The 27,084-nt window shown below is 39.5% G+C and overlaps 2 protein-coding genes across 3 annotated transcripts; both read right to left on the bottom strand.

Moving 5' to 3' along the window:
* Positions 1-3,229: 3,229 nt before the first annotated feature.
* On the bottom strand, positions 3,230-12,858 carry ppardb (peroxisome proliferator-activated receptor delta b). Its single transcript, XM_084721233.1, has 8 exons — positions 12,460-12,858; positions 8,336-8,716; positions 8,089-8,240; positions 7,851-7,989; positions 6,853-7,055; positions 6,339-6,545; positions 6,004-6,247; positions 3,230-4,014 (listed from the first exon to the last, which is right to left on the bottom strand). Exons 2-8 carry the CDS (start codon positions 8,655-8,657, stop codon positions 3,767-3,769), a joined length of 1,515 nt encoding a protein of 504 aa, XP_084577359.1. The 5' UTR covers positions 8,658-8,716; positions 12,460-12,858; the 3' UTR covers positions 3,230-3,766.
* A 1,737-nt stretch (positions 12,859-14,595) lies between these two features.
* Positions 14,596-27,063, bottom strand: LOC146325306 (differentially expressed in FDCP 6 homolog). 2 transcript variants are annotated; one of them, XM_084721231.1, is made up of 12 exons: positions 26,769-27,063; positions 24,120-24,260; positions 23,843-24,028; positions 22,506-22,733; positions 22,262-22,408; positions 19,972-20,034; positions 19,709-19,817; positions 18,563-18,861; positions 17,817-17,983; positions 16,885-17,083; positions 16,191-16,281; positions 14,596-15,407 (listed from the first exon to the last, which is right to left on the bottom strand). In XM_084721231.1, the coding sequence occupies exons 1-12, from the start codon at positions 26,862-26,864 to the stop codon at positions 15,223-15,225; spliced, it is 1,911 nt and encodes a 636-aa protein (XP_084577357.1). In that variant the 5' UTR covers positions 26,865-27,063; the 3' UTR covers positions 14,596-15,222. The 2 variants fall into 2 exon arrangements, with proteins under 2 accessions (XP_084577357.1, XP_084577358.1); XM_084721232.1 differs by lacking the exon at positions 19,972-20,034 and having other exon boundaries at positions 26,769-27,056.
* Between the last annotated feature and the right edge of the window lie 21 nt (positions 27,064-27,084).

Raw genomic sequence — 27,084 nt, forward strand, 5'->3', positions numbered from 1 at the left:
AAAAAGTTAAATCTGCAAGCATATGCATTAAACATATGCCTCATAATAAAAAACGGAGAAAAATCAGTGTTAATATTTCTAATAAAGTTTATAAGTGAGATGTAACTAAACTAGATCTGCAGATAGGTTACAAGGGACTATAATGATGAAATTATTTCAAGTCTTAACACGTTTTTGTGAACAAATATGTCAATCCATCACTTATACAGGCATAGAGGTAGCTTACATCAACTTTTTGGTGTACTTCCTTGTTTTATCCATCCACACCCTTTTTGCTATCTTGGCACACCGCACATCAGCCAATAATATCAAATTTTCAATGTGTACCAATAGCAGGAAATTAAGGCAATAAAAATGTCAGAGATTAGATGAGACAGTGGAATAATGTCACAGATCATACATTAGAGGTAGATAGGGATCAAGACAGAATAAGAGCACAAGAGGAGACGTCTGAAGGTGGACTGTGTGCACCAGTGCTGTCATACTGAGGTCCATTCAGAGTTAAGTACAGTGAAAGAAAGAGGTCCTACAGAATATGGGGGAGGGGGAAACAATTGGAAACTTATGAAATGAATTTGTGCTACAGTATCATAAGGCTGCTACACGATGTGCCTCTCCCAACAAGACAAATCAGACTGTACACAAAAAGGGTAGTAATCTAGAACTGTGGTTATATCTTGTGTGAATACAGAAACGACTAAATGATAACAGATGCTGGATGTTAATTTCTAATCATTATCAATTTTCCCAATAATGACATCATGGTACAGTATGCTGGTTTTAGATAAATCCTGCTATGGCATGAAATCCAAATTCCTCATCAAGGAAAAAGTTTGTTGGTACGCTTAATGATATATTTGGTACAAGCTAAACTAAATAGACAGGCATGTAATATGAAAGAACAGAAACTTAATACATAAAACAAGATGATAATTCATGTTTTGCCCTTGAAATATGATCAACAATTACAAATAATTAGTAACATAATTACAAAGAATAAACTAAGAAAAACCTTAAAGGGATAGTTTGGATTATTTGATGTAGGGTTGTAAGGTACTTATCCATAGTCAGTGTATTACCTACAGTAGACGGACATCAGCACACCCCCAGTTTGGGGAAGCAGAGAGGAGTACCAGCGAGGAAGCTCAGCAACGTGCTGATATATTTTAGCCACATAAAAAAAAAGGCCCAAATAAAAAAAAAACAATATCAGTTTAAATGTATACTGAGTGTAGACTATTTTTCCTGCTTTCACTTGCTGTCAGACAGCCTTTTCTGACAGGAAACTACCATTACATAAACCAAATACTGCTCCCTCCAAAACCCACCAGACTCCTTTGACAAAAACAGAGACTTTACCCTGCAGACCATGGGAGATGCTGATTTACCGCTGCTTCAATCAGTTAGTTATTGTGTTATTGTGTGACTTCAGTGTTTTAAAGGTCAGTTCGGATTCACTGAAGTCCCACTATAACACAAAGTAACTGACTGAGGCAGAAGCATGCCAGCCACTTCTCGTGTTTAGCAAGGTAAAATTACTGTTTTGGCTAAAGGAGTTTGGTTAGTTTGGAGCAATATTTAGCTTATATAACTGTGGTTATCCATCAGATAGGACTATCTGACAGCAAGGCAAAGAAAATATTCTAAACACAGTGTTCACTTACTCTGATAGTGATTTTTTTAGGTGGCTAAAATACATTTTGTTGCTGTCCCTGTCCACAGGGGTACATTGCCTAGCTTCCTACTCCTGCTTCTTCTCTAAACTGGGGCCGCACTGACCTCCATCACATACACTGAATATTGATAAGATACCCCACACAACCCCACTTCAAAAAATCCAAACTATCCCTTTAAAATGGCAAGTTCATGATCATTTGCATTTCAAAATAAAGAAAATAAAAAAACATGCGGTCCCTTGTACTTCAATGGGTCATGTGTTTATAGTGTCAGCTTCAGAAACATAATCTGTGCAGCATAGTCCACTGGTTACCACTAAGGTAGATGGCTTTAAGACAAAACCTATATAACTTGGATCTCCACATTTATTGACAAATGGAAATGGTATTGCACAGACAACTGCTTCGAGAGAGCTCTACACTGCTGGAGCCAGCCCAGTTTGTGTTCTATGAACCAAATGGCAAAGTAGCAGTCATTGATGATGAGGATGATGATGATGAGGATGTAAACAAAAAACAATTTGTGCATCTTCAGCTCTGTTAAAAGTCTGAGAACAGTCACTCTACCAAAGACACTGGCAACATAAGAAACTTCTGCACAGTACAAATTAGAGCCCGACCGATATTGGCCTGTCACAGCCTTATCAGTATCGGCACATATGTTGTCTGATATTCTTTTTTAACAGAACATAACGCAGATTGTTTTTAACTTTTAGCTTTGTAGGCAGTATTTTATGTATATATAATTTTTTTCCCTCCCATTTCAAGCTAAAATGTATACAGGGCTCAACAATAAGGACTGCCCACTTGCACATGGCAAGTAAAATGCCACACTGCACTAGTAAATCTGGCAAGTAGCAAAAAATAACTAACTTATCTAAACTTAAACTATTTTGATAGTAACTGAAGTAACTTTTCATGCAAAATGGCAGAAAAGGCTGTTTTCAGTCACTCAAATATGGAGACTTCCCACTTTTCTTTGATTATTTTACTAAATTGAATATCTCTTAGACTGGCATAACAAAATATTTAAAGACATCGCCTTGGACACAACACACTGAAAATAACAATTTTATAGATCTTGCAGCCCTATATTAAAAATAACAATTAACATTAGTCTTTGTTGTTTGCTGTTGTTTGATAACTGCATGTGGGGGCATGTAAAAATTGACTTGGTGCAAGTGGCTCTTTGACATTACAGTTGAACCCTGATATATATATATGTGTGTATATGTGTATATATATATATATATATATATATATATATATATATATATATGTGTGTGTGTGTGTGTGTGTGTGTGTGTGTGTGTGTGTGTGTGTGTGTGTGTGTGTGTGTGTGTTAAAGTTTGAGGTGAAAGGTGAAAGTTTACTGTTTCAGTGCCCTGATGTGATTGTGAACAATAAAGTTTTTTGTTATACTGCCTCAATATTATGCCTATTCTGCCCCTGACTACATTCAAGGGATCATTTCAAAGAATGTGTGTTCGTGTATAGACTATATTCTCTATATATTATATTCTGTGGATAGAATATCAGATGGTGTATCAATATCAGAATTGTTTTACTCTTTAATATCAGTATCGTCCCCAAAGATCCAGTATCAGTTGGGCTCTGGTACAAACTGACTGCTCTTTTCTGTTTCAACTCTGCCATTGGTGTAAGAACATGAAATGCTCTCCCTTCACACATGAAGAGAAGCTCTCTCTAGACGCTGCTCTGGGTCAGCTTTGCTATTAGAATGTAATTGGAGCAGCCTTGGTGAGAAAACATATCATTCTCTCTGTTAAGTGACCGTTGTGGGAAACTACGACTTGCAGCAAATGATTCCAGATGCTCATCTCTCACATACACACTCACTCACACATCTCTCTCTCACGCACACACGCACACACTACTGTGCTGAGAGTAATGCTGACATTGAGAAGACTTTGCTGATTGTGTTAGCCCTACCACGTGACTCTGCCTCATCTGCACGTTAGAATCCATGCCTGTACGTGGAACAGTGCTTGTACTGAATGCAGTGTATTATTATAAATGTAAATTCAGTCTGTAACAGTATTGCTAAAAGCAGTTTGTGCTGGAGAATGTTAATACATGTCTTTGTAGATCTCCTGTAGCAGAGGGTGAAGTGAGGTCTCCGACTCAGTCTTTTTGATCTTTTGGACAAGGTGAACGTTCTCGGTAACCAGCTGACGGAGGTCGGCCATCTTCTGCAGCAGTTTGGGGAAGAGGTAGACTGAGTCAGAGTGGTTTGCTTGTAGATGGAGGTCCAGGGCCTGGAGGATGCTGTCCTGACTCTGCTCCACCTGCTTCACGTTCATTAGCCCAGGACGATCTGGGAGAACAAGAAGGCACCACCTTATGATGAGACAATTTATACTGAGCAATCATACAGGGTGTCTGCAGGGTTCACCAAGTCAAATTTAAGATTAAAGACCTTTTTAATAACAAACAGAGACAGAGTAGAAGCAGGGTTGCTGGTGCAGCTTTAACTACTGCACAAGTTTCATGGAAAATGGAAAAAGGGCTCATGAGGTAAAACTCTAGCAACACTTATAGTATATAGAACTTTATTCCAAGACCAACCCGTTTCTGCTTGTGGCTTCCATGGTCCTGATGAAACCTGTTGGTCTGAAAATAAGTTCTACAAGTGTCGCTGGGGTTTTACCTCTTAATGCAAAATAGTAAACAGTTTAATACCTGTTTCACAATTATACATACCAGGGTATCAATGTACGATTGAGAACCAGTCGGAAAAATATGGCCTCAAAATGTTTTATTATTTATTGTTACTTACCAGCAGTATATAATAGTCTTAATTTCTGTTAATATAATTAATTGAATTAATGTGACCTTGCATAAGCAGCACACAGTGTATTGATTAACAAATTGATGATTATGGCCCCAATTACACAGAGCACATCTTGCAGAGTGCAAAAAACAAGCTGCATTGTTTGTTTGTTTTTTGTTGAAAGTGTGTGGTGGGCTTTTTTATTGTTGCTAGGCTGTCCTTAGTCTCATCATGATTTTGCAGTAAGATAAACTCAGATCTGTACCTTTATATTTTGGTTAGCTAGAATTAATTAAGTTCCTAGTTAACTAGCTACCTAAACATTTGGACACAGATCTCTGTGAAACCCTCAGGAAGAGGAGAGATTACAGGTAGCTTGCCCAGGTAGATGTTGAAAGTGAGCTAACATTACTTAACACAAAACAGGCAGCTGTTTTCTGTTAAAATCCTGATAACTCGGTTGGGAAAACCATTAAGTGGCAGGTATCCAGCAACATCCACGATTAATATTTCTATGCATTTGTAAACTTTGTCACCACCACAAAAGGCCTGTCTCTCAATATGAAAAAAAAAACAGATGACATCAAGTGCTTTTCCGCTGTTTTGAAGGTTTTTCAATTCAAGGTGTTCAGGGTGCTCCTGTAAAAACACATGTAAGTCCAAGTGTCCAAAATGCGAGGCACCCAGGGCACATTAGCAGTACGCAAAACATTTCCTGCCTTTACAAAACAACTGGAAAAAGAGGCCTCTCTGATCAGGGTGCTTTTCATTAAAGCTGATGTCTTTGACTTTAAAATTGACATTTGTCTCATTATATCAGTTTGGGTTTCCCTGTAAAAGCTTCCAAGCAGTAGCAGTACAAATAGCAGCAAATGTTTGCTACAGGTCTGATTGAAGGATATAACAGCCACGTGCACAGACAATCCACAGTCAAAACCACCATTGTTGCTTGTGTGAGGATGACTGGTGAAAGAGCAGCGCACATCAAGAAACAGCTATACATGCTTGAGCGTCAGTCAGATTCAGACTCAGATGAGGAGTCTGTTGCCCATAAGAATTGGGGAGTAGCAGGCATATTTAGAATAGTGTGTGCAGTTGGACTCTTTGATTTGTTTATGTTGTTCGTTAATTTGTAACTGGCAGTGGCTGACAAAGCTAATCTAACTCTCTGTAGTGACAAGTCCGCTCTGTGCTGGTTTCAGGTTTGTTTGCCTGCATTACCGGAATGGGCGTTCTCTTGTCACATACCAAATCTAACTGGCCCAGCGAATGTTTGAATCTTATATTTAGGGGAAGTGCACAGAATTCCCCTCTAAATAGATGAATGTTTAAACACCTTGCTAGTGATAAACTTTCCACAGATTAAAGTCAGTATATTCATGGGGTGGGGGACATAAACATAATTGTTTGAGTGAAGGGGTCTTTAAGACTTTTTGATACCCTAAAATGCTTTTCAAGTCCTGCAGATACCCTGGAAATAACAACAAACAAATATGACATTATATACTTCACTATAAAACCTCTCGGTCTCACCTCCACAGAGAATAATGGCAGCAACAAAGAGGGCCAGGTCGCTGTCATCCAGCTCCAGAGCATTAAACTTGACAGCAAACTCAAACTTGGGCTCCATGATCTCACTGAAGGGCTTTCTTAAGCTGCGCAGGAACTCCCTGGTCACAAAGCCTTTACCATTGGCCACCAACAGCCCGTCTTTGTTCATGAGAGAGGGCAGCATGGCAAAAATAGCCTCGTGCACGCCATACTTCAGCAAAGTCACCTGCAGAGAGCACAGAGACAAGTGTTCAGTAGTACCTAAGCTAGAACAGCCACATACAAATCATCTTACTGTACAGCAGACAGCAACTCACCTGGTCGTTAAGGAAGAGATCCACAAACCCTGGAATGCACTTGGCAAACTCAGTGAGCTCTCGTACAGTCTCTACTGTGGTGCACTGGCAGCGGTAGAAAACATGGACCCCAATCTCCTTGGTCAGGGGCGCACCTGGGGCTAACTGGCTCCATACCAAACCGCTTTCTGCCTTCCAGAGCGTGTCCACATCGTAGATCACAAATGGCTAAAAGAAGGTTAAAAAAAAAAAGAAAGAAAAAACAATCAAGAACAACCAATGAATTATATTAATATAGAAACAGGTACTTTGTAGTTCTCTGACATATTTTTAGACAAGGCTTAGAATAAGTTAGACTAACAATGAATGAACAATAAATTATGCTTTCATTTCTAAACAAGGTAACATTTCAAGCAACCAACAGTCAGGGGTCACAGAGGCACAGTTCCCTGACAACAGATGTAACAGTATAATCCTGTGACCCTGTCATGCTCAAGTATAACTTGAAGTTACACATATTCCTATATATATCTACCGAGGTGCTGCTGGTTTTGCCCGTCAGGATGCTGCGGGCCCTCTTCTTGGTCATACTGAGGTTCTTCAGGTAGGCTGTGTTAACTTGTTTGGCCAAGGTCTTCAGGTCTGAGCAGCCTGGTTTACTGAGGTTCAGTTCCTCTGCAAGCAGACCTGCCACCAACTTCTTCCTCTCTGCCTCAGGCATACGCCCATATCGGATCGCTGAGCGCACGCACACATATACACGCACACACAAACAGACAAAAAAAAAGTGTTTAAAGGTGTCAAAGGTAATCAAGGAAGGAACTGAAATATATGAGCAGGTTTGTTACTCACTTCAGATTTTAAAGAATTCTTCTAAGCAAAATCCAACTCAGTAATATAGTAATAGTTTGGAGAAGCAGCAGGAGGGCCAGCATAGGAGGTTAAACAAACTTTTCACTGCTTTAAGGAGCCTTGCCTTTTTGATTTTTTACCTAGACTGTTTGACCCATGCAATGAGCACTTCACCTGAAGAACAAGTGCAAAATACCTTAAGTATCCTAAGAGCACCTGCATTGTAACCAACAAAAAGACCCAGCAGTGCTTCCACTATATTGTCTTAATTTTCACTGCTTTACTTTGCCATCAGACAGCCTTGTCTGCAGGAACACACACTTGCATGTTGCATGTTCTGAAAGGTGAAATTACTGATTTATGGACTCTGATAAATTTAGAGGGGTTGATATTTGGCTTAAATAACAGTAGTTTCCCATTCTAAAAAAACTGTCCGATGGCAAAATAAATAAATAAACTGATGTTGTTTTTTTTCCATGGCTAAAATATGTTGTGTTGTTGACCCCCCTCCACAGCAGTACATTGTTTTGCTTCCTAAACTACTACTCCTGCTGCTTCAGACCATCGACAGGAAGTACCTCTTACAACTCCACTTCAAATAATCCAAACTATCCCTTTAATTATTTTTAATACAATGGTCTAATTTATGGAGTTTTTCTTCGAAGATATTTTCCCTCTCACCATCATGGGACATTCCCAAAGACAGGCACTTTTGGAAGCGACAATATTGGCACTTGTTACGATTCTTCTTCTGAATCTTGCAGGAACGCTCGCAGCGATCATATTCCAGTTTCATCCGTACGGTTCGTCGGAAAAAGCCCTAAGTGAGACACAACACAACTGGTTCAGCAACTTATATGAGGCAGCACAAAAGGATCGTTATCTATCTTTGTAATTTTATTTACACACACTGTACTACCTTGCAACCCTCACAAGCATGCACGCCATAGTGGAAACCAGAGGCCTTGTCCCCGCAGACCTTACACTCCACACTGATCCCAGACCCTGTGCTGTCTTCTCTGCCAAGACGCAGCTGTTCTGATAGCGAGGGCGAGGAGGTATGCGATAGGTCTGCATTAAAAAAAAAAGCATGAATATTAAGGCTCAAGAGCTATTCGTCATCTTAATATGCCATGCTTCACTTCCCAGAAAATAAAAAGTCTTACCTGTGTAGCTGGCTGCTGCACTGCTGTTTTGCTTGCTGTTCATGTCCTGATCCAGACTCTCATTTTTCGTCTGGTCCCCTCTGAGGCCTTTAGAGACATGAACTACCTCCTTCTCCTGCCTGTCCTCCTCATCCTCGCTTTCCCTGGCCTTTAACTCCTGCAGGTCTGTCAGCTCCGACACACTTGTCCCCCCACAGCTGTCTGAACCTCCTGACTCTCCCTCTGTCCACCTGACATCGGCCGTGTCCTGGGGGGATTTGGGCTCGCAATAGCCGTTCACCCTGTCGTGGTGCTCTGTAGCAGTTTGCTGAAACCGTTCCATGGTTCCTGTTGAAGCTGACTCAGCGGCTTCCCTCCTGTCACGTTGCCATCATAGCACCACTAGTGAAGAATAAAATATTTTGTTTTAAATGACCAATATTAAATCAGCAAGTAACACACAGAGCAAGACCACCAAATCACTATTAACTACTAAACATCCACATATCATCTACTTTGCCATTAGATCCAGCATGTGAATGGTTAACAATCCAACAATTCCAGTGACCAGTCCGGGCCAAACTGAGCATAAAGCTTGTCATAACACTGTGCAGAGCCAAAATGCATCCCTGTTTTTCATGTGAGGTTGGTAAAATTCATACACGGTGTGGCTGTTTACCTGTAGGTCTTAGTATTATCAGTTATAAGTGAAATGAGGACATTTACTACTCTTTAACTGTGTGTTTATTTAGGTGTTCTTATATTGAGTCACTCTACTACTACTGGTTGTGTTTGAGCAGCCAGGGAATGTCCTTGATAGTAATAGGCTTATGACATGATATACACACACTGTGTAGGCATGCCTGGATTACCTGCGAGGCAAGCGGAACAGACAAGCAGGGGCCCCAGACCATTAAGAGCCCAGGATGCTGCAGTTTCGCCTCAAGACAGACTTGTAGCACCTTACTAAAAGGGGTGGGTGATAAGCATGAAATGCTATATAATAATATTTTATAGCCGTAGAGCAGTCATGCAGCTCACTCACTGATTAGCAACATGCCCTCAATGGACTGATTCAGAGGTTCTCAAACTTCTTTCAATAATCTACCACTTTGAAATATTTTTTCAGGCACACACTGACCAGCACAAAACATTTTTGGTGAAAAAGAAAAGCCTTTCCAAAGAGGTACAATACAGCACTGCACCATCAGTGTCAGTTCATTTAGGTTTTTGGGTCTAGTGTAAATATTTTAGTAATGATGCATGACTGATATTTTTTTATTCACATTTTAAAATGTGAGTCCTCCAGAGTACCCTCGTTCAAGAAACACTGGCCTAATGCTACATTCACGTTTGTCGGATGGTTCCATTTCCGGAGTTGAGATGTTCAGTGTTTTCATGATCTTTTAAGTCATATGTGGAAAAAACATGGATGCTTAAAAGGTTGGGACAGGGTTGTTGTGCCTGTTGTAATGTCTGGGTGATGGGTTGGCTGAGATTTGCATCCCAGTGAAGACTCATGTGGCGATTCACGTTTGCTAAACACACTTGTACCTGACTTGTTAACAGGGTTAATGCAAATAAATAACTTTTCTACAGGTCACTGTATTAGCTACACTCTGTGTGGATGGCAACTAACGGTTACAGCCACGGTTTCCTACATCACATCAATGCTGGACAATACACCCAGAGATGTTAAAGCCTCTGGAAATTTGGCTCTGAATAGTAAAAATACATACATAATATCAAGTGTACTCTCTCAATAAACATTCACAAAAATCTGAGTGAAAATAAATGTTCATAACTATTAGAAAACCTAGTTTTTTTTAAAAAAAAAAACAGTGCATTTTCCTATTTAAACCATTTCCCAAGACTGTGTGGGCATCATGTTTTGATTTGACATCTCCCTCAGAAATACCCACACCAAAGTTAACCAGCATACTGCTGTCCACAGGGTCAGCAGCAAAATGTATTTTAGCCTCCTAAAAAAGGCAGAACTAGAAAAAACATTAATATCTGTTTAAGTGTGCGCTAAATTTAAAATATTTTTTACTTTACTTTGCTTATAGACAGCTCTTTCCAATAGGCAAATGAAGCCACTATCTATGCTCTCATCCAACCCACCAGACATCTTTGATAAAATCAGTAATTTTACCTCACAGAACATGGAAGCTGCTGGTCTAACGCTGCCAGGATCTGTTAGTTAGTGTTACTCTTGGACTTTTGTGTTTTAACACGTTAGTTCAGATCCGATCGAGGCAGGGGTGGACCAGAAACTTCTGTGGTCTGCGAGGTAAAATTACATTTTTCTCAATGGACACTTCAGTTCCCCATTAATCCCCAGATTAAGCGGGAGCAGAGAAGTATTGGACAACTGATGTCATGGTTATTTATTTCATTAGTTTAAGGAATTAATTGCATAATTTTCATAATAAATGTAAGGATGCAATCATACCAAATTCAAACCCAATATCAGAAAAGTGTACATTAACTGTTCAAATACCATTAACAGCATGGGAAAAAGGCTCTGACACTATCCTGTGGCATCATGTACTATGCCCTTCATTTTCTGTATGTATTTGTTCATGTTTTATGAAGGCTTTAACCTAAGCCAGGCTATACAACAATAATATTAATCATCCGTACAGGGTAAGTAGTGTACAACTGATAAAATATAGTGTTTTCTTTGTTTGTTTTTTTAACACACTGGCATTGCATCTGTATTTGGTATCAGCTGATATGCAAAGATCAGGTATCAAAACATCTCTGCTTAAATGACAACATTTTGAATTTGGACTGAAACAAATTTCTAGCCTAATACTATTTAGATGCTTAGTATTACGTACACAAAACTGTATCTAATAGTTTGAAGGCTATTGCGGATTTGGGTTGCCAGTGGCTTAAAAGGAACAGCTACCACAGTATGGTAAAATATCTTATTGTAAACATCGCTCATAACTATTAACTAACTTCCTATCAGAGTATGTGTGTATGAGGCTAAAATCTAAACACACAGGGCCCACAACTCATGATTCCTCAGCCAACAACAGCTCTTGGTCTGACACTAATGAGTCCAACATTTCAGTCTGTTCTCCACTATCTTAAAAAGTAAACTTTGTCTCTACTGGGGCTGGGAGACATCTGTATTATTGTTTGCCTCAGTTCCATGCTAGGGTGCACACAGTGTACTTGGTGGGTGCTTTAAGGGGACAGGGTGCATGCACTGACTATGTACACACACTGAGCAGCAGTGTTGATCGCTGGTGGAGGCGGTAGGGGAGAGGGCTTTAGGGGTGGGGGGTTACATATTTGCCCCGCAGCCCCCTAGTGGATTAATCCGTCCATGTATGTAGCTAGCTGTGCCGTGACAAACATCCACAGCGGCTAGTCGGTGGAGATTTACTAATATTAACAGAGTGTATATTGCCATTACATTAGTGACCCAAAAGTGGGACAAAGTCTAAACTTTGTTTTCCTTTAGTTTTAAGAAAAAACACCCATATTAACTATCGCTGTTAAGACTTGTCTGATTTAGCAGTCAACCTGTCACACTGGTTCTCGGAAATATCTGCTAACATTACTGTGAATTGTATGACTCACTGACAGGACTGTAACTGGATATGTAAGCATTTAAAACATGAAAGGACGGCTAAGTTATAGACACGGCTACCTTTTTACTCAAAGTAAACAAAAATGTTTTAAAAATACTAAGTCTAAATTAGTAGCTTTAGCCGCCGAAAAGAGTCGGCGCGGCTAGCTAACTTAGCTAGTTAGCAACTAACCTTGAATGTTGACTGAGTACTACTACTAACGGTGGTGTCTAGATGGGAACCGTAGACCAGCGTACGGTCTCGCGCGAGTGATCATTGTAACAAAAATCACGATGTATTTCTAACCCTAACCACGTGTTTTCCGTCACTAAACCTACCTAGACTTTAACCACCGCGTTATTTCGATGTAAAAAATAATTTATTTTTTGTGCTACGTGCAGTGTTGAAACAGCGCGAACAAATCTCGCGGGAGTTTCACAAATCAGGGGTTACCCTCTAAACACTACTACTACTACTACTAGCTGTTAGCGTGGCTGACCCACATTCCCGTGTGTGCCTTTAAATAACGTTAGCTGGCTTGCCAAGTTAGCTTACCTCTCCCAATAGTGCTGCTGGTTGAGAAGATTTTTACGTTAGGAGAAACTGCCAGCAGGCTAAAGCCCTAAAGAAGCAGCAAAAACAGTCCGGAGTCCCGTCCAGAGGATCGATCGATCGGCTGTTGACAAGTTGTTTGAAGTCCCCAGCAGCAGCAGCTAGCAGCAGGAGCTAACGTCAGACTATAGCTAACATGAACTTATACTGCTTCAGGCCTTCGTGCAAGAAACCGAGCTGACAGAGTGAGTCCAGAGAGAAAAGAAAAGCAGTTCGGACACTTTTGTTCGCGAGTATATCACATGGAGATAAGCGTAGTTAACTGATAATCCCTCCCCGAGTCTTTCCTTGTGGCTCCTAGCTTTGCTTTGCTTTGCTTTGCTTTGCTCTGCTCCGCTCCACTCCCCCCTCTCCTCCTCCTCCTCCTCCTCCATCGTCACATGCCAGTACAGAGCCCCCCCCCAACACACACACACACACTCACACGCACACACTAGGCTGCAAAACAGCTCTTTGAGGAGTCAAGGTCTTGGTTAACTGTGCACTGTTGTTCTTTAATCTGCAACATGGACCTTTATTCTGCAGCTGCACTGGCAAAAATAAACTTTTGTGACTTTAGTCATATCTGCAATTATAGATGGATAACTACACTTAAACCCCTTTGAGGCAAATTTGTGATTTTGGTCTAAATAAATAGAATTTACTAAACTAAACAAACATGGCTCCAAATCCCCATTAAACTGAAACAGGGCCTTATTCAATATGGGTAGATGGCAGTCAAATTAAAACTGAAAAAAAGTAAATTAAAATGTAAATAAATATAAAATAATGGTACACAATGTAAATAATCCTTGTCAATTGAGATGACTAATTGTGCATCGATCGTGGTAAAAAAAAAGTTTTTTATCAAATCTGACGTATGCTTTGGCAAGGTGTTCGTATATGTCAAACAGGGCTGCTAAATCTTCAGAAAGGCGTTGCATTAGATTCTGCAAGTATATTTAATTTTTCAGTGGTATGCAGTTGTTCATTTCCAAAAAACATCATGGGGAGATGTGAATCAGACTTCCAGTGCAATGTACTAAACCAGAGTCTATAAAATAGACCCAACAGGGCAACACATCTGATCTGTGGACACTGTATTAAAGAGGAACTGTTTTGACTTTTACTTTTTCATGGTGTAATTTCCTGACTTAATTGGAGGTTGATCCAACAATCCTGGGACAATGTTATAGTTCAGCACAAAAATACAGTACACACTGAACAGAGAAGGGGCTTATTGGGGGCATATGGCAACTCATTTTTGCATACTGCCCCACTAGCAGATTAATCTGGCCATGGTATATACATCTAAATTTGATTTAAAAAGTCTGCATTCATAATTACATGGATTTAGAAGTGCTGCTACAACAAGAATATAATTTTCCACAAAACAAAAAAAAACTGGTTTTCTTTTACAGCCATCAGCTATATGCAAGTTTAAGGTTGTGCAATCTGTTGTTATGTTTTGTAATTCTGTTACCATGACATAGTGTTAAAAAGAAAGAATTACTGAATGTTTTGTAGGTTGAAATCATCTGTCAATCAACCATCCACTCTCACTGAATAAATGTCTCACCATACTATAAACTTTTAGTGTATTTATTAATTATTCTGGTTACTAACTGATATTTTTTTAAAATCTGCGCAAAACAATTGCAATATTATTGTGAAGTGAATGAAAAATAGATTAAAAATTTGAAAATGACAACAAGACTTTTTTTTAAACTGCAGTTATGGATTATACAAAACAATCTGGCTGGCATGTAGTTTGTGCCGCTTGTCAGTGGATGTCTCTGTTCTCTCATCCTGTATGAGCATCAAATTAGTCAGAGATGACACGTCTCCACCCTGAACAAATGAAGCAGACTCAAATTCAAACTAAAGCGGACGTACAGTTTGCAAATTCAGCAGAGTGGGCTTAAACTTGCTCCATTGTGTGGTCTTTGTCATTAAAATGTCAGCTATTTTGTAACTTAATTTAATGTTAATATTTCAGCTCTTCACTGTGTGAAGTATGAGTTGAGATTTTATTGAAAGTGAAGACTACAATTTGTTTGAATTGCACATAATTTAACACAGTAAAGATACAGACAGGAATCAGGTTAAGGCATCAAGTCACTCTTTTATTTACAATTATGTTAACTGACAGTAGAAACAGGAAGTTAAATGAGTTTCTCTCTCTCTCTCTGTCTTTCCTGTTTATCAGGAGTGATACTTGTGGGCTGAAATTGCTGTAAACTAATACTGAACTTTTTACATCAAAAAGTCAAACCACCCTCCACCCAACTCAAAAATACACATATAAAAATTAAGCTTGTTATGAGTCTATATTACAGAGCTAAACAAATGAGCTTCCTTGTGTTGTATGTAAGTATTTGCCTTGAGACATCACAGCTTTACTTGAGGATCTTGCTTACAGCTCACTTTCTTTGCACTGAGGTATCGTTTATGTCCAGAACAGGCCTCACACAGGTGGCAGTCAAAGCATTAGTTGAACAGTGAATTCTTTCAAATGCAACTTCTTATTAAGATGTTTAAAACTGCTGCTCTTGTCTGTGAAATGAGGTCAGTAAATTCAACATTTAACAGAAATGCTAGTACTGTAAATTCAGTTTTAAGTGTAGATGTTCCCGTTTTCTTATTGTTCACGACAGTAGTCTCTTGCAGTCAGAAAACCTCACCAACAGTGATCTACTGCACGCAGCCTGTCTCTGATTCATGTTTTTAGGGGATGTCCATGTCCCCGTTAGACGCATGGGAGTGGCGTTTTTCACTCCCAGCTCGGCTGTCAACATTTTCTTTGCTCTCTTCATCCTCTGATTCAGATCTCTTTCTGAGACGCAACCCAGGATCTCTCTGTGTCGGGACCTGGAAGCTTGAGAAGGAGCTTCCCAACGACGGTCTCTTCTCTAAAAATAAAAACAACACAAGGACAGCAAAAACAAAATACATCAGAAAATGAAGTGAATGCTTACAGCATCACAGATTTAGGTCTGTAACAGAGAGGTTTGGAGACAAAGATGCTAAAATAGAGAAGGGATGTCACCTGGGTTTAAAAAATAATCAAATTTCAGGAAGTATATTTACAGAACAATGTGTGAAATATAATACACCAACAGTAAAAAGTTTTTTTTTTTAATAATTGAGCAGAGACTTCCATAGCTGAGGGGATCTGACAACAAAAGTCTGGTCACCTTTAAATCACACTGAAACTGTAATGACTAATGACCATAATGATGTAATGACCATATTTAGTATGTTAAGTAAAAGCCTGACAGAATTTTTTCCATTAGAGGTGGAAACAAAATAATATTCTAAAAACAAAAAATCTCACAAAATAAGTTTAAGGTTCATTTGATATACTTAATATCAGATTTACAGCATATACAATTGAAACGGAAGTTGTTTCACAGCTTATGGCACCAAGCATTTCATATAACTCACTGTAGTTATTCCTGTATCATACTGTATTTAGTCACTTTTCAAATGAAGCTGCTCATTTTATCATTTTTCACAAAAACACCAATGGAAATACATTCCACTATGGACATTAATGAGTCAAATTACTTTTATTTTGTCATCTCATTGCATCCTCTTCTTCTTCAATGGTGTAATGGCACTCAGCTCTTTAAATGCTACACATTTGTCAAGACACACAATACACTATCAAGTTGTGCAGATGGGACACATACCGCCTGGTCCGATTGGCCGCATCAGTCTGTTCATCTGGACATTCCAGTGTTTGACGTTGGTGCTCGCCTGGCGAAGTTTCCTCTGGGCAGCCTGTCAGAGAAAAACAGCAGCTTATTAAAACACCTTCAACTACTGTTAGCAGTAATAGCTGTCTGTTTTGTTTCATTAAAGGGCAGGTCCAGGTGCATTCAAATCCAGACATTTAAATATTGGTTGGAGTATGTTGTTTTAGCATCAAAATGCTATTTTCCCTCTGAAAAATGTTTTCCTTCATGACCTGACGTGGGTTTTTACATGATGATGTTGCTAAATATAAACTCCTTAAGTTGAGGTAGGGGAGAGGAGGGCATCGGTGCTGTACTGCTTTTTGCTAACCGCTGAGTGGGAGTTTCCATTTGAAAAATCCAGAAAAGAATGCAGATGGAGTCGCCCTTTAATGTCTGTGTTATACTGCATATTGTAAGATGTTGTCCTTTCTGTAACTACATGGAGATGCCAACATCTTGGCTCTATCATCCTTGTAAACAAGATTTTAAATCACAACAGGCTCTTATCCGGTTAAAGGAAGGTTGACAAAAAGTAATAAATAAAAATAATTGAATTAATAACAGTAGTTAATTGTTACTCAGTTATTTTTAATGATAACTGTTCCTCTACTGTGAAATGAGTGAGGTTTTATTCTTTGTTTCTTACCACGACATCCTGGTCGACCCGGTGGCGATTGGCACGGACCTCCTCCAGCTGCCTCTGCGCCTCATCCAGGGCTCGAGACTTGGCCTCCATTTCCTGTTTCAGCTCCTGCTTTTCCCTCTGTGTCTTCAGGATGTACTCCTCTTGTTCCTCCTGCAGGGACATCAGGGCTTTCATTTTTTCCTCCTCCTCAGCCAGCAGCCTGGACCAAACAGAGAACACAAAGAATTATACATTTTGACCGACTCTTCCCTGTTTAAGAGGATCAGACATTTACATCCTGTAAGATGTGAAACATTTTATTTGACATTGTAGGCATACATCAAGATTAAGTTTGGCAACTTTCAGAGATGAGTTGCAATAGAAAACAAGATAAAAGGATTAAAACAAGAAGAAAAAAACAAGAAAATATGATGAGGCAGCATCCTCTATTTACCCTGTATCTATAATAAATAAAGGCACCTGGATGAGGCAGGTAAAACAGTGACAGTGCAGAATAAAACATCGCTGCTGTTTAACTGCACACGCTGCCACGTTATAATAATAGAGAATAGAGTATTTTTCAGACATTATAGTGAGCAAAAGATGTGGAGCTGTTTGCAGATTAATGTGATCAATTCGTTAGAAACGTTTTACTTGACAAGGTTGAGAGAGCGCAGAAACAGCGACACAATAGCTCTGACTGATGGCAGCATTTAACAACTTCCTCTGTCGGCAGCTCAACTTCCTCAGGAACATAACGCAACATGAACTCCTTTCAACAGCTGAGCCTCATATCTGCTGTCTGCACACAAAAGCACCTCCCTGCGTACAGCTCTCAGATTAATGCCTACAGGCTCTCAGCCCAAACAAATGACTTCTTACGGAGCTGTTTTGTGTGTATATAAGTCTCTATTAATGTGTTAGTGGAGATGGGTGGAAATGTAACACTCTACCCTGCTTGAGCTAAGCGGAAGGCCTCCTCATCCAGCCGGGCTTTGATCTCCTGCTGCAGTGCCTCCTCCAAACGCTTCTGCATCTCCTCCAGCTCATGGATCCTCTTCCTCTGCCTCTCTGCTTCCTCCTCTTTCAGAGCCATCTCTGCCTGCATGCTGACCCGGGCCTGGAGACAGAGAACAGCAAAAAGCGAAGGAGTGAACGCTCACACCTTTCTGCCAACTAAAACTAAACCAAAAATTAAAACTAACTAAAAAAAAAATTTAGTTAACCCAAAATAAGGATTAAAAACTAGACTTCAGAAAATAACACAAACTAACTGAAATAACATTGTGTACTGACAAAACTAACTACATTACAACAAAAATATATAGGACATGTTTTTACTTTTAGTCTTTGTCAAAGTCTTTTTTTGGTTACTTTACTTCTTTATGTCTAATGGTATCTTTATTTATGTGTCCTGTGTTTTCACATCTACATCTGTGAGCCTTTAAAAAGTGTCGTGTTTGCATTATTATACGAATTTCGAAGAAAAACACCACCCACATTATTAAGAAAAACTAAAACTAATACTGAAACTAATACAAACTGAACTAAAATAAACATTTCAAAACATTAAAAACTAAACTCAAGTGAACAAACCCACTCTGGAAACTAACTGAGTCAAAAACAAACATAAAAAACAAATGAAACATAAAAACTTATTAAAAAATACAAAACTATAACAATTCTACTCCACACTCACCTCTTCAGCCTCTCGCAGCTGGACCTCCAGGGCCCGCTGAAGCTGTTCATGCTGCTGGCGTCTCCTCTGCTCGTCCTGCTCCAGGAGGGCCTGAGCCTGCTTTTGCGCCTCCTTCAGGAGTTCCAGCTCGGCCAGCTTACGCTCCCGTTCCTCCTGCAGGGCTCGCAGCCTCTGCAGCTCCTCCTCCTTGGCCTGCCGTCTCTTCTCCCGCTGCTCGCGTTGCTCACGCCGTTTCAGCTTCAAATCTTTGTGGAGGGAGTTTTTACCCTCAACATGCAGCCTGATGGCTGTTTGAATGGCTGTGAAGAAGATCGTGTTTAATTTCTTGATATGAAAATGAAGATGAAGCTTTTGAAGAGACAGTTTGGATTATTTGATGTTGGGCTGTATGAGGTACTTGTCCATCGGGATCCACCTCTAGTTTGGAGAAACAACAGGAGTACCACTATGGAAGATATGCAATATACTGCTGTGGACGGGGTCAGCAGCAAAACATATTTTAGCCCTTTAAAAAAGGTCCAGTTAAAAAAACAAATCACCATTAGTTTAAGTGTACGATACATTTAGAATATTGGTGAAATGAGTGAGTCTACCTCACAGGAGTTGCAGGTCTACTGCTGCCTCGATCTGTGAATTTATGTTATTGTGTCACTTCTGTAAATCCATACTAAACTTGTAAAACACTTAAGTCACACAAACAAACTAATTGATTAAGGCAGCCATAGTCCAGCTGCTCCTGTGTTCTTTTGTTAAAACGACTGATTTCACCAATGGACTTTGGTTGGTTTAGAGAGAACAATATTTGACTTACATAACAGTGACTTCCCATCAGAAAAGACTGACTGACAGTTACTTAATGCTTAAAGCTGCAAATATTTTAAATGTAGTGTACACTTAAACTGATATTTTTTTAAGTGGCTAATATACCTTTTGCTGCTAACCCTGTCCACAGCAGTACATCTGTTAGCTTCAGCGTTAGTGCCCTTTTCTTCTTCTCCAAACTGGGGGCGTGCGCACGTCATCTAAAACCCTGACTGTGGATAGATATCTCATACAAACCCACATTAAAAAAATCCCAGCCGTCTCTTTAAGATCAACCCATGATTTATCAGTGATTAATATCAGTGAGTGTGAGTCTCCTCTGACCTGTCGTCCACTCCTGTCTCTGTTTGGTGTCTGAAGCACTCATTTCATAAGTCTTGGAGAGGGTTTTCAAACAAAACATGCACCTCTTCCCATCCCGATCTGGCAGCACCTGTTCAAGAAGCAAAACAGTTGTTTTTTCAAAAAATATCTGACATAATGCACCGTTTCTTTGTCTTTTTACATGTGTTGTGACCATTTCCTTAATATAAGAAATGGTAAGAAATATAAGAAGTAGTGAGGAGAAAAAAAAATGGTGAACTCACTGGGAAAAGGATGTTTTTGATCCATTTTGAACGACCAAACAATATTTGATCATCGTCTACTTCCTATAATAAAGCATGATTTTAGAATGATTGCTTGTTTTTCTTAGGAGTAACAGATGGTGCAGTGTGTAGTGCTCGATAAAAAAATAACAGAACCTGACCAGATTTTGTTTGTCATTACTTGTGTGACATTGACAGGCTAATAATTGACTCAGTGTTTATGTGAAAAGCCAGAAAAACATCAAGAATCAAGTCGACTCCAGCTCTACTGCTGGAGGCTTCATGATCAGAATGGTTCATTCATGAGAGTGACGCTGCAGACTAATCCTGAGTTCAGTTTGCTTGAGCTCTGTGAGATTTGTGAGGAAATCTGAAGACTGTGAAACAAACATTCGGTATACATTCATAAACTTGATGGTTCCCAACCTTTTTGGATTATGACACCTAAATATAAAGCTATGTCTACTTGGGGACTGTTTGAAACTTAATCGGGGGTGGGGAGGTTCAAAAATGGGGGATGGTTATGTATTTTTCCTCCTTGCTGAAGGGAGGGCAGTCTAAATTCTTAAGAAGAGAGGGGGGAGGGTCTTTGGTGGTTAGTGCCATGTCATTTGTCTACAGCAAGTCCCACCTGCACTTTAATCTGCATCTTAAGACGAAGTAGAAAAACGGTAAAGGTAAAAAAATGCAATGTGTAAAATGTGTAAAAAAAAAAATCATGCAAATATGTCATGACATATGACATATTTATATACATGACATATCTGTGACATCTATTAAGTCAAAATAAAGACCGCCTTTTTGGAAATATTTTGGACACATCATTAATTTGACAACTGCCAATTCTACTTTTATTGAGGGATTTGGGGGCTATCTGACAATAATTATTCTATTAACGTATTAAAGGGGAGAACTGATCTTACACATCACAGTCTGCTTCCATGTCTTTGGGAGCACTATTTCAAAAAAGTTGTTGAAGCCTTTTTTTGGATCCAGAAGGAGCTGCGTGAAAGTGGAGTTACAGTGGCGGAGGTTACCAGACTTCTGTAGCTTGCTCCTCATCTCTGCTTGAGGTTAGAGGTGTAAAGCTACATTAGCAACTGCAAGCATAACACACCCAAAACTGTCAGAGGTCAAGTTGTACTGTAGATAATGTAACTTTTGACACATAGGAGGAATAAATTTAATGACAAAGATGAGAAATATTCAAGTGCTATGTGCTAAGTATATTGGGGACACACTTTTTCTGCACTGTGCCAGCAAATCTAGCATGAAAACACACCGATAATCTGCTATAAATGATATAAATGATATATGTGGTATAAATGATCTGATTTTGATAAATGATGAGATATGTATCTCATACTTTCCAGCTCTTTGCATCTTTCTGCTCTCTCTCTGCTGTTGTTTTCCACCAAATAATTAAAAATTTAAATTGTGTACTTATTCCACATATTTGTCTACAGAAACAAGAGAGATAAGCAGTGCAGGCTGACAGGGGGAAGCTACTCCTTGCAGGTCATCACAGACGGCGATGGTCGACTTTTTATCCAGGAACAGGTAAAAATCTTTAAATTATGAGGTTCCTATAAAGATCAGCTCTACATGTGATTAGAAAACAGCAGAGGAGCTGAATCGCTTGTTGACTGGGGAGTAGAAATGCACTTCTACTGTGTTCTATCAAGCTGCTGTTGCTCCTGAATTGATATGACGGAGCATTTCACAACGCCTCCGACTCCCCGGTGTTAAGTTATTAATGACAAAACTGTACCAATTTAACAGCGTTAGATTACTGTGAAATATAGCGGTGAATGTGTTGCAGGTTTTCCTCTTTGTCGAGGAAAGTGTCCAAATAAGTTTATAATAACACCTTGCCTTTTTTAAAAAATAAAATGAAACATAATGTTTTGATTTCCTCCTCATCCCAATCATATTCGTACAGTCCTGTGCGACTAAAACCTTTTTTGTTTCAGAATGTTTTACATTAAGTCTTTCCTGAAGAGGTAAAAATTTACTGGAAATTCACAGGAAAACCAAAGATGTGGGAAGTCATGAGAAATAACCATCTGTTAACCAACGTGTGACCTTTTCAGGCTCATCTTGAGACACCTTGGGAGGGCCCCCACCCCCAGGTTGGGAACCGCTGGCTTAAAGACTGATATTTCGACTCAGATGTACAAAAGAAAGCAAATGAGCAGCATGTATTTATATTTCTGGACAACCTGACAAAGCAGTCATTGTTATAAAAAGCCACAGTTGTTTCCAGTGTTGATCATCTCCAGCTGCTTACCTCCACACAGCAGTTCCCGTCCAGAACTATGTTGCCCTGGCACTCTTTGCGGTCCTCCCCAGTGTAGTAGGACAAGTTGCTCGGCCTCAAGGTGAACCAGCGTTCCTTCCAGTTCCTCCTCAGCTGGCCTTTCTTCCACAGATAACCCTGTTTGCACCCCGACCGACAAACACACACAGTCACATGACGCTGAGCAAGATCAGGAGCCAAAACACAGACTTGTGGTGCCAGACGGGTCTCCTACCTCTTTGAGGACATCACCAACTATCTCCCTGTACACCTCCTCTATGGCCATGCTGATGATACTCTTATCAATTCCCCTGGTTATCTTTCCTGAGTTCATCATCTCCAGAAAAACCCAGACTGTGATGCCGCTCTGCTGCACTGAATCTTGGGAGAAGAAGTCCTCTAATTCAACACAGTTGAACTCAATGCTCATAGCCATGCAGATCTTCTTGAGGAGGTACTCCACCTGAAGAGGAAAAGAAACCAGAGGAAGGAAATTGTTTGAATTTCTTTGTAATGTTCATCAATGTGACTGAACAGTTGTTAGTTTAACTTAAAATCTTTGGATTACTGAACGTGTTTTTTCAAGTTCAGTTAATTTAATGTTTTTATTAAGTTTAACTAAGATATTAAACTAACTGTTCACTTACATTTACATTTACAGTGTAACTGACTAACAGAGGCACTTATTTCTTTACAATTATTCAGTATGTTTTTGAGTTTTTGTAAAATAATTTAGTTTAATTTTATTGACTTTCCTCTTAGTTTTTTTTAACTTCACTAAAGTTGAGGAGTTATTCGCAGTATATTGTTAGTTGACAGATAAGATCAGAGCAGTCTGACTTTATTTTGTATTTTCCAATTTTCAGCATGAGCCCCATGGTAAAGATTACATCCAATAATTTCAAGAGTAACTTTAATTTATGTTGATCCTTCATTTAGTTTCAGTGTTTACGACACTGCGGTGCTTACTGCACCACTGATTTCTCTGTCCAGCGGTTGGTGTGTGAAGCATGTACCAAAATAAAACTGGATGATGTTTTCTTAAACACAGCATGAAAAAAACTACTCTGTCCTTGAAATGTAGGTCTTTCTCTTGGCAGCAGCTGTGAAAAACACACGACAGGAAACCAAAATGAGAGTTTGCAAGTGAGAAACAAGCCCACACCGCTGCATGAAAAGAGCACCATGTTCCATGATGGCAAGACACAAAGTTTCAGCCAGGGTGTGTTTAGTGGTTCTCAAAGATCCAACACCATTTTTAGGGTCACAGATTACTGAGTACAGTCTCAGAATTGAGCTCAACATCACAGGAGCACAATAATTTGAAATATGCATGTGGCTAAATTTAGAAACTAGTGTCACTATCATCACATGTAGGCACATTCAAAAAAAACTGCAAAAAAATGCACCTTTTTCAGTCCAGTCATGCTCTGACAGAGAAATACAAGAGAAATACCTCATGTCCCAAGTAAAAGCATATAAACACGTAAAGTAACTGTTCTAATATAAGCTGTAGTGAATGAGTGTGAAGACATTTCTTTACAACTTTAAATAAATTGTGGTTGAACCTACCTCGTCAGGGACCATAACCAAAGGGTACTTGTCTTCAGAGAGAAAATTAAAAAGGCACCACAGTCGAAAAGCATCCTTCTCTGGCAGCACAGTGCTGCTGGTTTTGTCTGTTTGGTAGTTCTTCTTTGCCGTGAGAGTCCAACAGAGCTCATCTACATTTTCCTTAATAAAAGAGCCTTCAACAACCTGCAACAAGAAAATGAAAGGTTTGAAAAAATCCTGACAGCGTCCTTGCCCACATGGCGTTGCAAAAAAGCCGTGTTGTGGTTTTTATCACCTTATCCAGGATGTATTTGTTGAGGTAAGGCATATAACCCTGACTGGACACTGGACCATCATCATCATCCCTGAAGTGCTCCTCTAAAGCAACTGGGTCATGTGGGATACACAAAACAGTGCACAGGTTGTGGGATAGCACCTGAAAAATCACACCACACAGGACAGAAATGTTTAAAAAAAATCACGACAAACTGAAGCAGAGAGACTTAGAGCTTCTCAGATCAATCAAATAATCTTTACTGGCCTAAATGTTAATGTTAATTTATTGTCGAAACTAATTTCAACATAGTACCAGGCAAAAAATAGAGCAGCTAGGACAGTCTGATATGTGCAGAAAATTACTTTACTGTTACGCAGCTTATAAAATCAGGACAACACAACACTTATGTCATATGACGATACACAGATATCCAAATCTTAAGATGATACCTAGTCTTATATCTCAGTATCAATAAAACATCAATGCACTGCTCAGCCCTATCCTGTATGACTAGTAGACAGTTGAGCTTGTTTGCTGAGATAAGACCTTTGTGCTACTATTTCCTCAGAAAAGTTAAGTCAACAAATTAAAAAAATATATGTTCATTTTGATCTTTGGGGAACTGAAATTTTGCTTTTCTGTTTCATCATATTCCTCTAAAAATAATTTTGCCTGCACATACTTAAGTGTGAAAAGATATATAAGAAATGTGGGTGACTTAAGTCAGACAGAAACAAGGAAATACTGCATGTGACAAACTCAAACTTCTTTATAAGGTGACTGACAAAGCGAAAAGACAGGATAAAGACAATCAGTACCACAATATGGAGACTAATAATAACTCTGAAAAATATGAATACAGTTTAAGGACTGCAATTACAAATTATTTTCATGGTTGATGTATCTGTCGATTATTTTCTCAGGCCTCAGAATCTCGGAATTGTCATATTTGCATCATAATTTTAATTTACACAAAGAAAAAAAACTATCAAACTCATAATGACGTGACATTTGTTGGACCCTGTATGAAACAGACATCTTCTCTTACATCTGGAGAACAATATTTGTAGTTCAGAGCATCTCTGCAGCACCATTTCATTATAATGCTGTTTTGTCACATATTTTCCCTTCACCCAACAACTGCAGCTTCTAAGATTTGGATATTACACTTAGATATACTGCAATTTTATTAATATTTTGACTTATTGAGTAGCTCTAATAAACAGTTACAGACAATGAATAATGGATCTATAAAATGTCATAAAAAAGGTGAATAAAGTCAATCAGTATTTCCCAAAGTCCAATAGGACGTCCTCAAATGTCTTGTTTTGTCCACAACCCAAAGATATTCAATTTACTGTCAAAGAGGAGTAAAGAAACCAGAAAATATTTGCATTTAAGAAGCTGAAATCAGAGAAGTTCAACTTTTTTTTTTTTTTTTTTTTAAAGAAAAGACTCACCATTAATCAATTATCAAAATAGTTGGCAATTGAACAATTAATGATCACAGTTATATAAAATTTATACAGTGAAATAAAATCAATCAATAAGAATTAATGACATTACAATATGATACAACAATGGAAGAGAAAACCAGTGTGTCGAAGAGTGTTTTACTCAATAAAACTCGACTTTTACTGCCACAAATTTCTTCAACTGAGAGTGAGCAACGTCTCGAGATATCTGATGCTCTCATATCAGACACTTGGTCTCTCCGTGTGTTGAGCCATAACCACATCCTGTCTCTAGGCTCCAGTAAGCTACAACATCTGTCATTTCTGACACCGCGGCATGCAAACTGCTTGTTTCTGAGTGCATCTAAAGAACATGGTGCCTGTACACAGGCCGCATGCATGAGGGGGATAAGCCCAGTCATGAGGCTGACCCGCTGCGAGCCAGGAGCAGCGGGCAGCAGCACATTGCAGGAAGGTGGAGGTAGCTGGAAATGGAGTCCACACCAAGACCAAGTGACATAACGATGAGATCAACAGAAATACAGTGGTTGCATTGAAATCCTGTGGCAAGAGACAACAATCACCAACATGTTTCCACTTTGTCCTCGCTCTCACTGTAACAATGTTCTCTTTACACACACAGGCTCATGGTGTGAAGATACTCTATTCAACAGGCTGTTTTCTGGGCAGGTCCAGTGCCAGAGGACCCTTTGCACTACAAGCTGGTACATGGAGGCCCAGTGCAAGCACAGCTTGGAGATGAGGGCTCCCATTCATATACAGACTGAGAACAAACTGTTACTCTCGTGCTCTGGCCAGACAGAGGTGCATATTGTGCCCTCTTACAGCAGTGGAACCATTTTACCCGAAATATAGGGAACAAATTTGTTCCTTGTTGGACAACATGTCGTTCAGAAACAGCATTTCACACAGGAAATATTGATGATGATGATGATGATGATGATGATAAGTAATTTCAGATTGCGTACAGCCTTATTTCCTGAGACGCACAAAACCAAATGTAGAAAAGACCAAATAACAAATGCAGTGGTGACATTTAGTTTGCTGAGCATGTCAAATACTTTAACCTCATCTTCCTCAGTGTCAGCCCACGTGATGGAATATAAATTGAGATAGGAAATGAGGCAACATCACCAAAATTTGAGGGCATTTTCAGACAAAATAAAAGTTAAAGTCCAGGTAGTCCACTCACCTTCAGCTGAGACTTAGACACCTTACCGCTCTTCTCCAGATCCAGGGCTGTGAACCCGTACCAGATGGACTTTAGCAGCTCAGACCGCAGGTCCATGTCTGCAGTAGAGTCACTTTACGATTTCCTCCTCTACGTCTCTTCTTCTTCCCTCTGCTATTGACAAAGGGCCCCTGGGTGACAGAGCTGACACCCACGTTGTGTTGCTGCTGTCAGGCAGACATGGGGCTTTACCAGGCTGCTGACAGCGACACCTGCAGGACGTCCACTGTCAATGACAGAGAGGGAGGGTCTTGTTGTTTACTACGTGTTCTCATCC

This window comes from Lutjanus erythropterus, chromosome 6, assembly GCF_056507025.1.
Source record: "Lutjanus erythropterus isolate fLutEry1 chromosome 6, fLutEry1.hap2, whole genome shotgun sequence".
NCBI classification, from domain to species: domain Eukaryota; kingdom Metazoa; phylum Chordata; class Actinopteri; order Lutjaniformes; family Lutjanidae; genus Lutjanus; species Lutjanus erythropterus.

What these genes read in the sequence shown, in the direction of transcription:
- ppardb (XM_084721233.1), bottom strand. Translation starts at nt 8,657, where the DNA reads ATGGAACGGTTTCAGCAAACTGCTACAGAGCACCACGACAGGGTGAAC. An exon ending in TGCAGCAGCCAGCTACACAG is followed by an intron (nt 8,241 to 8,335) that starts GTAAGACTTTTT and finishes TTTTTAATGCAG; the next exon opens with ACCTATCGCATACCTCCTCG. An exon ending in GCAAAACCAGCAGCACCTCG is followed by an intron (nt 6,546 to 6,852) that starts GTAGATATATAT and finishes ACCTTCTTTTAG; the next exon opens with CCATTTGTGATCTACGATGT.
- LOC146325306 (XM_084721231.1), bottom strand. Translation starts at nt 26,864, where the DNA reads ATGGACCTGCGGTCTGAGCTGCTAAAGTCCATCTGGTACGGGTTCACA. An exon ending in TCAAAAACATCCTTTTCCCA is followed by an intron (nt 19,818 to 19,971) that starts GTGAGTTCACCA and finishes CTTCTTGAACAG; the next exon opens with GTGCTGCCAGATCGGGATGG. An exon ending in TTCCGCTTAGCTCAAGCAGG is followed by an intron (nt 17,084 to 17,816) that starts GTAGAGTGTTAC and finishes TGTTTGGTCCAG; the next exon opens with GCTGCTGGCTGAGGAGGAGG.